Source organism: Cyprinus carpio, chromosome B9 (genome assembly GCF_018340385.1).
Source record: "Cyprinus carpio isolate SPL01 chromosome B9, ASM1834038v1, whole genome shotgun sequence".
In the NCBI taxonomy this organism is placed as follows: domain Eukaryota; kingdom Metazoa; phylum Chordata; class Actinopteri; order Cypriniformes; family Cyprinidae; genus Cyprinus; species Cyprinus carpio.
In genome coordinates, this window is record NC_056605.1 from 25,341,230 (window position 1) to 25,358,183 (window position 16,954).

At 37.9% G+C, this 16,954-nt stretch overlaps 1 protein-coding gene across 1 annotated transcript in view; it reads left to right on the plus strand.

Moving 5' to 3' along the window:
- LOC109066309 (striated muscle preferentially expressed protein kinase-like) overlaps positions 1 to 14,461 on the plus strand; it is a 79,930-nt gene extending 65,469 nt beyond the window's left edge. Inside the window, 14 exon segments of the mRNA XM_042730462.1 lie at positions 60 to 102; positions 264 to 332; positions 425 to 3,080; positions 3,157 to 3,306; positions 3,511 to 3,627; positions 4,157 to 4,324; positions 5,766 to 5,888; positions 6,229 to 6,393; positions 7,133 to 8,000; positions 8,825 to 9,064; positions 9,272 to 9,495; positions 9,690 to 9,765; positions 10,012 to 10,161; positions 12,033 to 14,461. Coding sequence (XP_042586396.1) covers positions 60 to 102; positions 264 to 332; positions 425 to 3,080; positions 3,157 to 3,306; positions 3,511 to 3,627; positions 4,157 to 4,324; positions 5,766 to 5,888; positions 6,229 to 6,393; positions 7,133 to 8,000; positions 8,825 to 9,064; positions 9,272 to 9,495; positions 9,690 to 9,765; positions 10,012 to 10,161; positions 12,033 to 12,261 — 5,278 coding nt within the window. The 3' untranslated portion in view covers positions 12,262 to 14,461.
- Positions 14,462 to 16,954: the final 2,493 nt, after the last annotated feature.

Genomic DNA, 16,954 nt, shown 5'->3' on the forward strand with positions numbered 1-16,954 from the left:
CTACTGCTAAGAGCGCTTTGTGTTAACTGGCAAATTGTTTAATGTTGTTTTATCCGCAGGAGACCTGATGCTAACGAATGTCTTCGGCACCCCTGGTTCAAGGTAACAGCAAGGAATGCTCCTTTAGACGCGTGGCTATCCAAATATATTATATAAATTAATACAATATCAAGTTAATTTAAGTTTTAAACATTTTAGATCAAAGTAATTACTGGAAAAAGTTATTTACCGTGATTGTTAAAATACATATTTCATTCTTTTAGACCTTGAATAAGGGTAAAAGCATCAGCACAGAGTCCCTCAAAAAGTTTATGTCCAGAAGAAAATGGCAGGTAAGATCATTTTAATGACTTTTGTTCAGCGCTTAAAACATTATAGATTCTTTTAGTATGTCATTGTAACAATGCTCACATATCTCTTTTAGCGATCTCTTATCAGCTATAAATCTAAGATGGCGATGAGATCTATACCCGAGTTACTGGATGACTCCTCCAGCCACATTTCCATTGCTGTTCCACGACATCTGAAACAAGGCTCACCACCACCATCGTCATCTTCAGATTCGGATGAAGACATTGATGAGCTGCCTTTTATCCCAATGCCCATAAACATGGAATTCTCAGGTTCTAGAATGTCACTGACTGAAATTGTAGGGGATGATGAAATGCCAGGTAGACCGAATGGAAATGCTGAGAGGCCTGCTTTAAGCCATCAGACGTCAGAGCCCATGGATGTGGAGATGTCAGAGAAAGAGGGTGGAGATGCAGCTGCTAGGGGTAAAGCCAGGAAGAGGTCAACACAAGATGATGAAAAAGGCTCATCTGATGTAGAACCAGCAGAACTGGCCAAAAGAGCAGAACATGCAAAGAGACCAATGCGCAGAGGTTCAAGCATGGAGTCAGATGAGCCAGAGGGAGCACGTCGCAGAGGAGAGTTGCGCAGAGGGAGCTCGGCTGACAGTGCCCTACAGCTCCACATCAAACCTGAGGAGGGCACAGAAGAAAGTTCTACTGATGGAAGTAGAATTCTACAAAAGTCAGTATCTATGGAGCTTCCAAGGAGAAGCCCAAGTCCAGGAGCTGCAAAGCTGAGCCAGGAAGACTATGCCCTAAAATTGGAACTTATGAGGCAGAGACTTCTCAGGGGTGGCTCTGTAGACAACAAGATGAGTGGATTACGAGGCCCATTGCTGGAGACATTAGGCATGGGCGATGAGAAGCGCTATGTGCGGGGGTCTCGCCTTGGTAACCCTCCGCTTGTTAGAGCGGCATCCAGCGAGTCTCCTAGAGATGATATCCCAAAGACCAAGATACTCCGCAAGAGTGCTTCCTTCAGCCAGGGTGATTCAGAGCCCATGCCCCTGCACCGACGGATGGGAGCACCTCTAGAGATCCCACTGGCACAAATAGAAGAGAGACGACTGCAGGAAGCTGTATCTATGTCTGCTCTCACAGAGCCAGTCAAGGATTCTCGCCCTATCACCCCAAAAATTCATACGCCAGAACCAGAGAGACATGAGAAAGAGAAAATTGAGGAAAAAGAATCAGCTGTCTACAAGGACAATAAATCAGAAGAAGTCATTGTTGTGCCAAAAACTAATGCAGATGAATCCAAAACCCCCAAACAAAAATAAACAAATAAAGAAGCACAAGAGAAGGTCCAGAGCAAGTTAGAGGAGCCCAGTGAAAAATCTCAAAAAGTGGATGAAATTAAGTTGAAGACCCCCATAGTAGAGGAAACAATTGAAGAAGAGGAAGAAAGAGAGGATAAAGAACCAGAGGAAGAAGTGGAGCCTCCTGCTCCAGAGATTGAGGTTAAAGAAGTTGAGGATGAGGTTAAAGAAGTCGAGAATGAGGTTAAAGAAGTTGAGGATGATGTAAAAGTATCACCAAAGTCTCCAGAGGTCACCATTACCACCAGCTCAATCATGGTGTCCCCAACAGCTGCCCCAGCTCCCAGCCCCCAGGGTGTCGTCTCAACCTGTGTGACTCCATCACTCCCTGCACGTACAGTGCTCCCAGATGGTAGAGTGTCTGCATATGCTAGTATCATGCAGACCATCATGGTACCATCAGTCCAGGCATCTAGCCAACCTGAACCTGTTCCTGTGCCTACACCTACAACCAGCCCAGCATCAGTCCCAGTCTATGCACCAATTTCCAGACACGTCTCTGAACCAACCCTTTTGTCAACTTCTTCCAAACCAGACCTTCACCAAACCACTGAACATCCTGCAGTCTTTTCTCGGGTTGCCTCAACAGAAAATCCTCCTAAAGAGCCAAGTCCTCCTAAGACTCCCACTCGTGCCTCCTCTGAGCGAGAGCCGTCTCCTGGAAGCAACATTCAGGACCTTGCATCTGAGGAGGTCTTTGAAGCTCGCTTCAAGAAGCGTGAGTCCTCTCTAACTCGTAGTCTTAAACGCTTCTCATTCCAGAAGACTGAAGAAAAGCCTTCCACCGTTGCTCCAGAAACTGCAGAAGAAATGTATCGCCCAAGGCCAATTGGTGCACCCTTAGAATTTGTTCCAAGGCGGTTGGAGGAGAAGTCCAAGTCAGTTCAGGATCTACGTGAGGCAGAGAAGGACCCTGGGTTTATGAGGAGACTCTCAATGCGCTTGAAAAGAACCCCATCAGTAGAGAGGCAGGAAGAGAAGCTCAAAGAAGAGGAACCTTCAGTACCCAGGCGTCGTCTGTCCTGGGCACTGGGACGGAGGGGATCCCAAGAAAAGAAAGAGATTGAGATGGTGAGGTTGGATGGAGGTCCTGAGCCTCCCCCAGAGCCTGAGTCCAAAGCACCCTCAGAGTCACCTATCCTTGCCATGCGCAAGAAGATCGGCAGTACCATGGCAAGCCTATCCACAAGGATTAGGAGCCACTCTGAGGACAGGAAAGATGATAATGAAAGCAAGATGGAGAAGAGGACACCTATATTCACAAAACTGAGTCGTTCCACCTCAGAAGGTGGCAGTCTGAAGAGGATGGGTGTCCCACAGAACCAAATTGCTGCCCAATCAGGGAAAGGGACCTCATCAGAATCACTCGATTCCATGTCAAGCATCCAATCAGAATCAGCTGTTAAAAGTAAACATTTTTTTTGTTAATTCTCTTAATTTGATCATTCCTTCCTGCTGTTAAAAGGCCGTCATTTTTTTTTCAGGTACAGAAATTGAGCGCAGATCACGATGGGACCGCTGGGGATTGACGAGAGGAAAAAGAGACAAGACGGTTTCCCAACCAGACATCCCAGCATCCATTGCCAGGGAGAATGGCTCTCTCCGTTCTCGCCAGTACACACGTCTAACATCTGGTATTGCACATCTCATTTTATGAATTTCACAGGAACTTTTCCACAAAACGAGATACCTATTTGATTACATTCAGTCATGTTATAAAGATTTACATGTATCATCGATGAATCAATTATGCATATGGACTTGCTTTGGCACAGCTGTGGGAGATAAATTATAGTGCCTGTCTCACTAATCTTTTCACTGATTCTCTCAACAATTAGACTTCCCTCCTGTGTTCCATATCAAACTAAGGGACCACGTTCTCTTGGAGGGAGATCCTGTAACTCTCAGCTGCCTCCCCGCTGGCAGTCCTCACCCACGCATCTCATGGATGAAAGGTCTGATTCAAACTGTAATATAAGCTTCTATGGGACTAAAGATAATATAATCTGACCTAAATTGAGTGCAATATCCTTAACTGAATATACTGAATATAAAATAATTTTGCAGTAATTGTAAGTGTATTATCTCCCAATACTGGCTTCATTTTGTATCTGTAGAAATGAGTTCTTTCACATTATACCATCTCAGCCGATATGGAGTACTTTGAGAGTTAAAAAAATAGATTAAACGCATATATTTATTGGTATTTTGTTCTTTAAAAGTATCTGTGCTGCACTTAACCATAAATTCTAGATGCATTAATAGCAATTGTGCTGACACAAGCAAGCCTATTTTGTTTTTGGCTATATATAGAACGATCTCTTTTCACCTCAAAGTAAATGTCACCTCAAAGTAACAACACCAAAATCAAAGTCTAAAATGTCAACATTAACATAAGAGCACACCAGGTTGTGAATTTGAGATTATGATTTTGGAAAAAGTTCCCAACTAACAGTTTTGCTTTTCAACTTTGTGTATTCTCAGATAAGAAGCCACTTGAGATAGACCCAAGGATGAACATGATATCCTGCCCTGACGGCAGACAGCTGCTGATGATTATGAAGACCACTAAGAAGGATGCAGGACTTTATGAATGTGTGGCTTCGAACTCACTGGCTTCTGTGACCAGCTCATGCGTTGTGTCCCTTGCTCGTAAGTTTAAGACAAGAACAATCAGAAAGAAAGCTAATGAGGAAGTAAAAGTCTGGCTGATTAGGAAGGAGAATAGATAGGTAAATGAGAAATAGATTAAGAAAACAAAACAAATTTTCAGATATTATCCACAACAATTAAATATTCTGCTGGGGAAAGTGGTTATGTATAAATTGCAGCAATGCATTATAGATCATTTCATGAACAACAATGATCATCAATACACTAGTCAAGAATACTGACAATTTCTGACATGATTATGCATCCGATTTTATGCTTCACTTTTCTCAAACTTGAAAATGAATGAAATCTCTCATTAAAAATGAACGCGATCTCATCATTTTGTTGCACAAAATCACTGTCAGTGTTAAAACCCCTTAAGGAGAAAATAAGAAGAGAAGTGCTACAATGCAGTGATCCAGAATTTCTCAGAAAAGTAAAGGCTAGAACAGAGATGAAAGTGGGAGAGTGAAAGAACAGTTAAATGTATTTTTTTTTAAGAGTTAGTACATAACTCATCACAGCAAGACTCAGGAAGTATCTCTTTTAGCCTTGAGAACAGAAATGCCATTGGCTTTCTAACATCGTGAGCAGGCTAATGCACTGCTTATCATTGTGCAAAGCTATTTTCTCCTAGAACAGAAGGCCATAAATTATTCACACCTTTTTGTGGTTCACAAAGCTGATTAATATGGAAAGGTGACTTGCTAGCAGAGGTGCGAATATTATGTAGTTGCCTTACCTGAGACAGTTTTGTTTTATTTATTCTTTCTTTTTCTTTCTACAAAATTAATATCATAAAATCAAACATTAATGTCTGAAAGTTTCCATGGTGAAGGAAAAATGTGTAAATTGCAAAAATGTGGAAAAGCATGTGACTTTCTATAGCAAATATGAAGTTTTCTGTTTATGTTCAGCTTTATAATATTTAATCAGCTATCATTTATAAGTGCAGTTTCTATACAATTTGCACTAAAGTCGGTAACATACACTTACCTTTCAAAAGTTTTGGGGATAGTCTCAGTGTGTAACATTGTGGAATATTGTTACAATTTAAACAGTTTTGTATTCGAGTATGTTTTAAAGTGTACTTTATTCTTGTGATTGTGTGATTGGCAAAACTGAATTTTCAGCTGCCATTAGGCCTACTCCAGTTGTCAGTGTCACATGATCCTTTAGAAATCATTTTAATATGCTGATTTGGCATTTAAGAAACATTATCATATATATTTTATCATACCTCATGTGTTTAAAATGTATACTTTGTAACTTTCTTAATTTCTTTACTATCTCTTTTGATAAGTTTAATATGTGATTGCTAAATAAATAAAGTATTAAATAAATAAATAACATGTATTTACCCCAATCTATTGAACGTTTTTCCAAAAGACATATCAACCAAGACAATTTCTAGTAGTAAACACTAAATATTATTTTGTAGGTCTGCCTAATAGTCCTGGGACTCCTGAGGTGCCTCAGAAGTATAAAAACACCGCTCTGGTGGTATGGAGACCCTCAGACACCACGGCACCATGCACCTACTCTCTGGAGAGGAAGACAGAGGGTTAGTGGACAGCACTCATTATTTTTCTTACTCTGACTGACGATTTAAAGTGAGATTCATAAAGTATATTGTTGAAAAGATTGTCAGCTCCATTCCAATTTGATTTTAAAAGCAAAAATTGAATGTTTTATAATGGTAATACTGTAATATCTTGATTTTCCTAAATCGCATATATTTTCTTGCTACATGTTTTGTTCAAATGTAAAAAAAAACAAAACGAGTGTAGAGGAAACTAAAGACAGTTATTATTTTTCAGCTCTACTGCCCTCTTTTGGAAAGGATGGGTGTTGCAACCAATTCTTATTCTTTACGTGTAACAATGTAATATTTATTTTCCTAGGTGAGACTAACTGGCTGATAGTAGCCACAGGTGTGGCTGACTGTTACTATAATGTCACGGACCTTCCAACTGGTGCCGCATACCGCTTCAGAGTGGCCTGTGTGAACAAGGCTGGTCAGGGACCTTACAGCAATCTGTCTCAAAAAATCATCCTGGACTCAACAGGTGCTCAATTTTTTTTACCTAAATTAGTGGTTTTCAACAATTTTACATGGTTGGCAGCCAATAATTTACAGAACAAAGCCATGTTAATTTTTGCTGCAGGAGTACCGATATTAAATGCATTATTAGTTTCTTTTACCTTTTTCATGTTCTTTGAGGACAAATGGCATGTCACAAAACTACAGAATGACAGTGAATTTAATCCAAAATACTGAATTATATAATATTAATATATTTAACCCTAATCTTAACCCTAACCATATAGTAATTACATGTGTTTAATTAATATTACTCAGTACTTAAATGTGTAATTACACTGGAACAAGTATACCTTAAAATAAAGTGTAAATTGTTACCTTAAATCATTGGTCTCAAACTTAATTCCTGGAGGGGCACAGCTCCAACCCTAATCAAACACACCTGATCCAGCTAATCAAGATTACTAGAAACTCCCAAGCAGGTGTGATTTGGAGCTGGTTGGAGCTAAACTCTGCAGAGCTTTGGCCCTCCAGGAATTGAGTTCGAGACCACTGCCTTAAATGATAATGTTTCATAATATTTCTGTTTTTACTGTTTTTTGGATCAAATAAATGCCACCTTGGCAAGCACATAAGAATTTATTCCAAATCATTCAAAATGTTAGTACCCACTTCAAACTTTTTAACAGTAGTGTATTATAATTTTGAATTGAACTTATGCATATATGCATCTTCGTTTTTCAAATTCAAAGTCTTTTCAACAGCACCCCAAAAGTCCAGTGGAACAGTCATTGTCAAAACGCTTTCATCAGCTCCGGCTCCTGCGCCTTCAGTGGTAACATCTACCATGACTCTACCTGCAATGAAGCCTGCTGCCGTTAAACAGGCTGCAGGACCACCGGTGACTTCAGCGCCCTCTAAAGTCCAGCCGGTACAGCCTGTGTCTCCTCCTGCTGCACCTGCATCAGCTACGACACCTTCCCCTGCTGCCTTCCCCCCGAGTCATCGTACTGTGCCTGATATCCGAACTCCATCCCCTAGTGCTCCTACCCCAGCTAAAGCTAAGACTACTCTCAACATCACTATGGCCAAACCCTCCCCAGCATCCCCTGCAGCTCAACCTCCTCCTGCCAAACCCTCACCAGCATCCCCTGCAGCTCAGCCTCCTCCTGCCAAACCCTCCCCAGCATCCCCTGCAGCTCAACCTCCTCCTGCCAAACCCTCACCACCCGTTGTTCTGCCCAAACCTCAGTCCCCTGTGAATGCGGTCTCCCCTCCATCTCAAACTCCTCCGGTGTCCCCGCCCCCTCTGGTCTCCCCTCCACCTGCTATCGGCAAGCCTATCTCTTCAGTGCCCATGTATGTCCCGACCACCACCACAGCACATGTGACCCCAGTCACCCCAAAAACGCCTTCTCCTGCCCTGTCACCACCGGTGGTGTTAGTTACAAGTCTGAGTCCTGTAGGGGAGGGTACTGGCACACCCAATCGTATGACTCCAAGTGGAAGAGCCACTCCTTCTGGACGCATCACTCCTACAGGGCGCAGGACCCCTACAGGAAAACCTGGAGACTCAACCCTAAGGCAGGGAGTCCCACAGAAACCGTACACATTCATGGATGAGAAAGCAAGGTAAAGTGCAGTGACTGATCTTTTTTATAGTACCTTACATCAGTGTCACTATAGAACATATTTATGGCTGTTTATCAAATCAACATTAAATAATAAAATCAAAACAACACCACATACAAAAGAAGCTGTAAGTAAATCCATATGATATCATAACATGATAAACACTTTACTAGAACAATAATGTAAATCAGCATTTGATGTACTGTTTTATTTTGTTAAATGTTTTCATGATGCCTTTTTATTTATTTGTTTGTTTTTTTTAATCATTTTTATGTATATTTTGTTTTCTTTGTAGTCATGCATATTTTATTTTATTATTTTTAAATTAATTTTTTATAGTTGTATTTATGTTAAATTATTTATTTTCTTGTTTTGGTACTTTTATTTATTGAGATTTTTTGTTGTATTTATTTAAACTTATTTGTGTATATTTATCTGATTGCTTATTTCTTAATTCACTTTTTTAACTTTGTTTTTACACAATGTTATTTATTTTATTTATTGTTTTATTAAAAAAAAAAATTATTTATTTTTTTTATCAGTGGCTTTCCTGGGAAGCTAAGCAAGACTACTTAACTACTTCTTTTATACAGTGGCCTTTTGCCATAAAAATACACTTATTTTGGACACTAAAGCCACATTTTAAAAATATTACAGAATATCTAGAGATATTTATTCATTTATTTATTTAAGGAAATATCAACACTTTTCCCAAGCAAATAAAATAATAATAATAAAAAAAATCTTTATTATTAGAAAAAACAAATAAATCTATAATATTGAACTTGACAGCCATTGATCCCCTTTTATTTTCTTCACCACAGAGGTCGTTTTGGTGTGATCAGAGAGTGTCGGGAAAATGCCACCGGTAACCTGTACATGGCCAAGATTGTGCCGTATGAGCCTGAGAGCAAACAGGCCGTGCTACAGGAGTACGACATACTGAAGTCCCTCCACCACGAGAAGATCATGGCTCTGCATGAGGCCTACGTCACCCCACGCTACCTAGTGCTCATCTCTGAGTGCTGCTCAGGGAAAGAGATGCTCTATAGTCTGATTGACAGGTCAGAGACTGAGTACTTCATTTTTGGGTGAACTATCCCTTTAGAAATAAAAAACATTCATTAAGTAATCTTGTTTGGTAAATGATAATGAAATATTATTTTTAAATATTATTACAAGTTTCTCTGCCAGCATAAAGATTATGAAATACACCTCTGGTTTTTCATTTATCTTATTTCATTTGTCTTATCATTTATCTCTCTTTCTAGGTTCCGATACTCAGAGGATGACGTGGTGGCGTATATCGTACAGATACTTCAGGGTCTGGACTACCTGCACAGTCGGAGAATCCTGCATCTGGATATCAAAGCAGACAATATCATCGTCACTTACATGAATGTTGTTAAGATTATTGATTTTGGTAGTGCACAGACCTTCAATCCACTGTTCCTGAAGCAGTTCTCTCCACCCATTGGAACACTGGATTATATGTGTAAGACAGATTTTTAAATATATTGTTTCATATAAACCCCACAGCTTTTTAGGTAAAACATTATATTTTATTTCTTTGTGAGATATGGTATACCATTCCCTCTCATTTAATATTTTAGCTATGTATTTATTATAAGCAATTGCACACTTCTTCACACTTACTAATGTGTTTTAATCTCTGCTGATTACTGAAAGCTCCTGAGATGTTGAAAGGAGATGTGGTGGGTCCACCGGCTGATATCTGGAGCATTGGCGTATTGACTTATATCATGTGAGTGTTGTCCACTGCAGCTCTGTCTTTGAAAGCAAATGGGGTCTGTTTTGATTTCATGTTGACTTTTATTGTATATTGTATAGCGTATGTATTGTTACAATTTGTGTGTTGTCTCTTGCATTTTGTCTTTGCATTCCAGAAGCTCTCTGGAGCTTGTGAGCTGTCAGTGGCTGTGATTATGTTTGACATGAACACTATTCTAGAGAGTAACTCGATGCTTTTGTCATGCCGTACACCATTCAGGCTCAGCGGGAGACTGCCGTTTACAGAGAATGACCCTGCTGAGACAGAGGCCAGAATTCAGGCAGCCAAGTTTGACCTCAGTAAGCTCTACCAAAATGTGTCCCAAAGTGCCTCTCTGTTCCTCAAGAAGATCCTGTGCAGCTACCCTTGGTGAGTAAAACAGTGCTTTAGGAAATATTCATCTGGCAACCCTCTACATTGCTCTGGGCGACTAAATGATGTCTTACATTAGCCACTGGCTAATAAATTTTCAGATTTTACTCGCCAGTATGTGAGCTGGAGACTAAGTACTGTACAAGTTTAGTGCAGATATATTTTCACTCGTGAACACTCTCTGACTGAGTGCTTCTGAGTTTCACTCTCAGTCAAGCGATCTGTGTTATGTTTCAGTTTATCTTAATGGATGCGCAGCATACCTGTATTTATTTGACCCACCATAACTGCTGGTTTCTCCAGTAGTGGGCGGAACTAATGCGCAAAAGGCAATCTCATTGGCTGGTGCTCACCTATTATCGTCCCTGTTTTAATTTCAGCAAATCAATTTTAACAAACAGTTAAAATGACTAATGTGCAGACATGGTTTTAATTCTAATTACTTACGTTCTATCATTAAAATAATACTTGATTATCATATATAATGTTTGGCTGACTGATGTTAAGAATGTAGTACTTTAAGATATTTAAAAAAATGTGCAACTTCACAAACATTATATACAGTGCCACTTGAAAGTTTGTGAACCCCTTGCAGAATCTGTGAAAATGTAATTTTAACAAAATAAGAGAGATCATACAAAATGCATGTTATGCATTAAGATATTTTACATTAAGGATGTTTACATTTAGTCCACAAGAAAATAAATAAATAGCTGAAATTATTAAAATAACCCCATTCAAAAGTTTGTGAACCCTTGGTGTTTAATACTGTGTATGGTTACCTGGATGATCCACAACTGTTTTTTGTTTTGTGATGGTTGTTCATGAGTCCCTTGTTTGTTCTGAACAGGAAACATGATGCATTAATATATATATAAAAACACACACATGCATATATAGTATATCATTCTGGAGAGTAAACTAAGAAATTTACTAGCCAATGGTGATTCAACTGACAAGTTGTCTGTAGAGGGTTGTCTGGGCTATTTGGGCAAATCTCAAAAAACCTGTGAAGACCATGTCTGGGTCACATTTAATCTAAAATCAACATTAAGACATTTTATCTTGTGTAGTTGAAAGAAGCATTTTTAGGACAATTAAATTTGCTTTGTATTATGTGACTTTATATTTATCACAATTAAACACATTTTCCTTCACAGTTTGTAATAAACCTAATTTAAAAAAAAATCATTATAGTTATACACAAAAATATGTATTATTTAAATGTTAAATTATTTATGTGCCATAGTAGATTTGGTCAGACTTTTTATACTGATATTAATTTAAAAAAATATATATCACTATGTTTTATTGAATAAAGTAAAAAATCATTAAGAACAGTGGATCTAATCACCTTTGACAATCATGGTCATTTAAATTACTTTAATATTATAAATATACAATGTATTTAGATATACGTGGATCATAGTAGTGAAAAAAAAGGGGGAAAAATAACATATAGCTGCAAACATTCTTTAAATAATATAATATATATTAGAGTGACTGTATTTCATATACAAAAATCAAGAAGACAGCGATCTAGTTCATCACTTGACTCAAAAAATGTCATGTCTATATATGCATATTATTTGCATTTTAAAGTATTTGTACATCATTAAATAAGAAATGATTTTACAACTGTAATTAGGATCTAATTAGAATCACCATGGCCATTGATAATTATGGTAATTTCTAAATGACACATTTTTATTTTTTAGATTATAATTATGTTTTAAAGCGTATTATTTGGTCATTATAATTATTCTGCTTGGTGTGATGTTTGTGGCACCTTTTACATTATAGTCATCTAGCATTCAGTATGGGCCAGATCTGACCTGACCCTTGTATTTCTGCACGGTGTGTTTCAGGGCCCGTCCTACAATTAAGGACTGCTTTAACAACTCCTGGCTGCAGGATGCTTATCTAATGAGACTGCGCAGACAGACTCTCACGTTTACCACCACACGCCTCAAGGAGTTCCTGGAGGAGCAGCAGCAGGTCAGGGCCGAGGTGGCAACAAAGCACAAAGTCCTTCTACGTTCCTACCAGAGCACCCCCTCAACACCCGGCACCCCTGCAGCACCCATCTCTCAATGAGCTCCAGCACAGGACGTCCTCCAGAGAGATGAGAGATGGCTCTGGGGTTCTCCAGGATAAGGACAGAGAGAGACACAGCCTCAGGACATCCAAGCCCCTCTAAGCTACCCTCGGTGGGCCCTTAAGGGGCCGGTTAATGTGTGGTGTGTGTTAGCAGATCAAGCACAGGATGTTTTGGCCTCGAAACCTGGGGTCAGTTCTGAGATGAGAAACACACACACACACACCAAACCTCTCATCCAAAAGCATAATGGATTTGAGTGCATTTACCTCCGTTAGCCAGCATGCACAGTGCAGTCGTGTTTTTGTCCAGGAAGATGTCCTTACTTTAATCTCTCCTGTCCAACACTTTTTTTCTTATGACTTTTTGACAAACCTATTTTAGCATTGGATCTCTAGCGAACGGTCAGGAACTTTGGACTCGTCGTGGTTGAGAAGAGTGACTGTATTTCATATACAAACATCAAGAAGACAGCGATCTAGTCCATCACTTGACGCAAAAAATGTCATGTCAATGTGTATTTTTTGTGGCGTCTTCCAATTGTGAACCAGGGCCTTGAGATTTGTGGAAAATGGTGTATATCTTTTTTTGAACTAGTTTTTATGGCATAAGTAATACTTTTATTACTGCTAGTTGCTAGTTGTTATACTGTAGTGATTATCAATATATATGAAAAATATATATACAAATTCCTCTTCATAGCGCATGGTTTTAGGAGAAAACTCACTCCCTGTGAACACAAGAGAATGGTACAACGGCCAAAGTTGTCCTTATGTAGAGATCAGCTGGGTCAAGATGTGCCTAGAAAATACCTAGTGATCAATGGATGGAATGGAAATGTCTCAGAAAGTGCCATTTTTTTCTGAAGGGACATGTTAGCTGCTGCATTGAAAGTTTATGAGAATCTTTAATATATCATTTGAAAGTTTTTGCTGTAAGATTCATTTATTTCCCTTTATATGAGAGTAACTTTATGGTCAAATGATTAGTATTATCTAAACCGAATCTCATTTAGGTCTAAATTATAAAATATATATAAACTATATCAAGAGTTATTTATAAAATATATTAAATGTGTCATCCACAAAAAATCTGAGATTATTAATGACTGAATTATCTAAATTCTTCAACTTATCTCCATGCACAAATGTAGATTAATGTCTAAAAATGTTATGAATACAAAAAGTGGATTTAATTTTATTTGAAGACTCAACGGGTGTTGATCTTGATTTGATTTTATTAGAGACACCGTTGTATTGCTTACATAGTTTGTATTATTTGGATTTATTTTTGAACAGTTTGCATCCTGTTTGGCGAACATAGAGTCACAGTGTCGATGCTCGTTTTATTCTTTTTATTTGTTTAGTTGTTCATTTATCTAATAGACAAAAGAGTGATTCACATCCACGAAAAAAATATATAAATCACATTCACTATAGAGCAAAAAAAAATTATAAGCAGCTAAGCAAAGTGAGAGTAGTGAAAAAAGTATCAGAATTTGCTCTTTGTGAGTTCTAAATCATTTTTACGGTTCCTTCATATTGTGATGACAAACAACAGGAACTGACATGGAAATGCACTGGTCAAAAGGTGTGGGAACACCGCATTAATGTCCTCATTGTTTTAACACAGTCCTATTGTGTCCTCATCAGACCACAGACAGCAGGTGATCACCTTTGACCTTCTATCACAAACATAAATATCGGCTTGGTTAAAAATAACTGTTTGCACAGTGTTTATTGCATTGCTTACTATGGGGTTCACTGCAAACTCTCTTCTGTTTTCCATCACTTTGCATAAATGCTAACATTGGGTTTGTTCTTCTATCTTATTTGTTTATTTTTGGGTTATTCAAATTGATCAAGCTTCTAGTTTCAAATATGTTATGGTGCAAGAACTAAAACCGAGAAGAAATTGAATCACAATAAAGAGGAATGAATTTGGACTCAATATGTTGTTGTGAATAAGGTTTTATATTCTTTCATTTTGTGTGTGTGTGTGTGTGTGTGTTCACTACTCTTTCAGTCATGCCGAGCAACCCTTTAATGTGAAACTAATTCGAGCTTTTCTGGAATGAATTATGTTGCACTAAAACAGTGACAATGTGGAGATAACATGAATGTTTTACAGTAGAATGAAGTGTGTATATGTTGAAAACATGACTTTTCATGAATAAAATCAGCTGTCAGCAATACTAAACGGACTTCCAGTCTTTTCAGTGTCTCTAAGTGCATCCAAAAGGTCTAAATGTCATCACCAGACAAATTCAACCAGACGGCGTTCAGTTATGACCATTAGCTGACACTGTTCACATGCTCCCAACCCTCTGGCTTTCCACCTGTGCACTCTTTCATTTGGGACTATTTGTGTCACATCCCTACTTCAGAATCTGACACTGTCACCTCAGGGGTCTTTTCATTATGGGCTGACTATATACAGCACAATTGTTCACTTCATCTTTTATCAACCTCATTATGTCATTTCAAAGCTCTAGATCCACAATCTTCTCCAGTACATCATGAATTTTCACATTTTCAAACGCGCTTCTAATTAAGAATCGCTTATACAGAAATCTACACGACTACATCCAGGATGCACTTTGACCATGAATGACCCTCAAGTCCAAGAGGCAGCTATCCACATCCAGCTTCATAGTCAGATCATATGTGAGTCACAATCACATATAGATGGAGCTCTATTTAGTGCTGTGTGCCTCAGCTGAATGTAACAGCTGACCTTTGATTTGTCGCCTGTATGAATGTGCACCATTGTCTGTCTAAATCGAGGAAAGAGCCGCAACAAAAAGGGCCCTCCAATGTGTGTGTGCAGGAACTGAAAGATGTGGTTCTGCTGAGGGCAGTGCAGTCCTTCACAGGCCCCTTCATCCTCTGGTCAAAGACTGGAAAACTGCTGGACCCAAGTACCATTATGTTTTTGAGGATCCTCATGTGTGAAGCCACCAAATTCTGGATGACCAGATCAGATATACAACATCTAATGTCTTATAGTGACCTCCAAATCACAAAGGAAGTGCTTGGCTTGTCAGTTAATAAGAAAATACTGAAAAGATCCTTTAATGGGTTTATTTTGCCATGACATGTCCTTTTCTCAGATTATTAATCACACTAATACTTTTCTGACCATTAAAATCTTTCTTAACCAGCTCACTCAGTTTAAATGTGAGTATTGAATATGATACAGGAAGGTTTATTTGTACATATCTCAATCATCATTGTACTGCATTGCATTATATTTTTTTGTCCCCCAAAAATAAAATTACAGAGCTTTGATCATAGAACTAAACATTTAAATATTGTATATTAAGGCATATTATTGGGAGATATAGAGTGAAAACTGATAGGATTTTTTACTATTTATGTAAGTAGTCTGCTACATTATTATAAAGATTTATTTATTTAGTTATTATTTTATATATATAAAGATTTCATATATGCATACATTTATATAAGGGATGTTTATATTTAAATATTAAGGTCATCGTAACCACACTACTCTCTGAGTATTCAGATTATAATGCGGTCGATCATTAATCAGCTCATTTCTTAAACTTTTATATTCTGTCCCAGTGATTTGGTTACATCCTTAATCTGGTGCGAAAAGAATGGCGCTAAAAATCTTCAAGATAAAAAATAAAAAACATGTATATTTTGGAAAGAACTTGTGATGTGACAAAAAAAATCTTCTAACTCATAATCTGGAGGGTCTTGCTCATGCTTTCAGTGAAAGACTGTAGACTGTTAAGTGTAGTGTGTCATGAATACCAATGATGTAAACTTTGTAATCAACAGGACAGAGTGCGCGAACTTTGAGGACGCTCCCTGAATACGGTCTCAAGCCCCCCTGTGCTCGCAGCTCATGCTAAAAAAGTTAGCAAGAAAGTTATCTAACTTGTTAAAACATAGAAAATGGTCACGCATTCATTTAAAAATCATTTTCGCCTTACTTCTTACGATACATATTACCTGTCGGACGTTAGAAAAACTTGTTTTAACTCAGAATCGAGCACTTTCTTACGCGAAGGCCAAGAGATCTTTTAAACTTTGTTTGCGTATTGAAGTGAGTAGATTTTAAAGGGGCAACGCATAATAATCAGGTAGGAGTCCGAACGAATAGAACACTTTGTACCAAAGTCAGATTTCCTATACAGTTCAAATTAAATAATAATAATAATAATAAAATCTAAATCCAATACTTATAGCGTAGAAAATATATATTGGTGTACATTTGAACGATTTTTTTTTTTCAAATTAAATAATACAATAAACAAAAGTCAAAAATTGGACCCACTAAAAATAATAAAATGAATTTACCAAAAATCTTAAAAAATGTAACATGTTCCTCTTGAATATATGAGTATTTATTAACATAAAAGAGTGTTGTACTCAAAACCTGGTAAACAATATTGTGTATTGTATATTTTTGTATTTACATACTGTATAATGCTTGCATTGGAAAGCCATTAAAATAGTAATTATTGATGTACAGAGTTATTTACTTTTTAAATTTATATTACATTCAAATAATTTATAATAATGTGTGCAATACAATACTACGGAGCCCTGCACATGGCATGCAGGAAAAAATAGTAGGCTAAATTGTGCGCACGATTTACTAATTCATTCCCTCTGAGTTGTCGTTGCCCCTTTAAGACGAAGGGTGCCTTGAAACCGT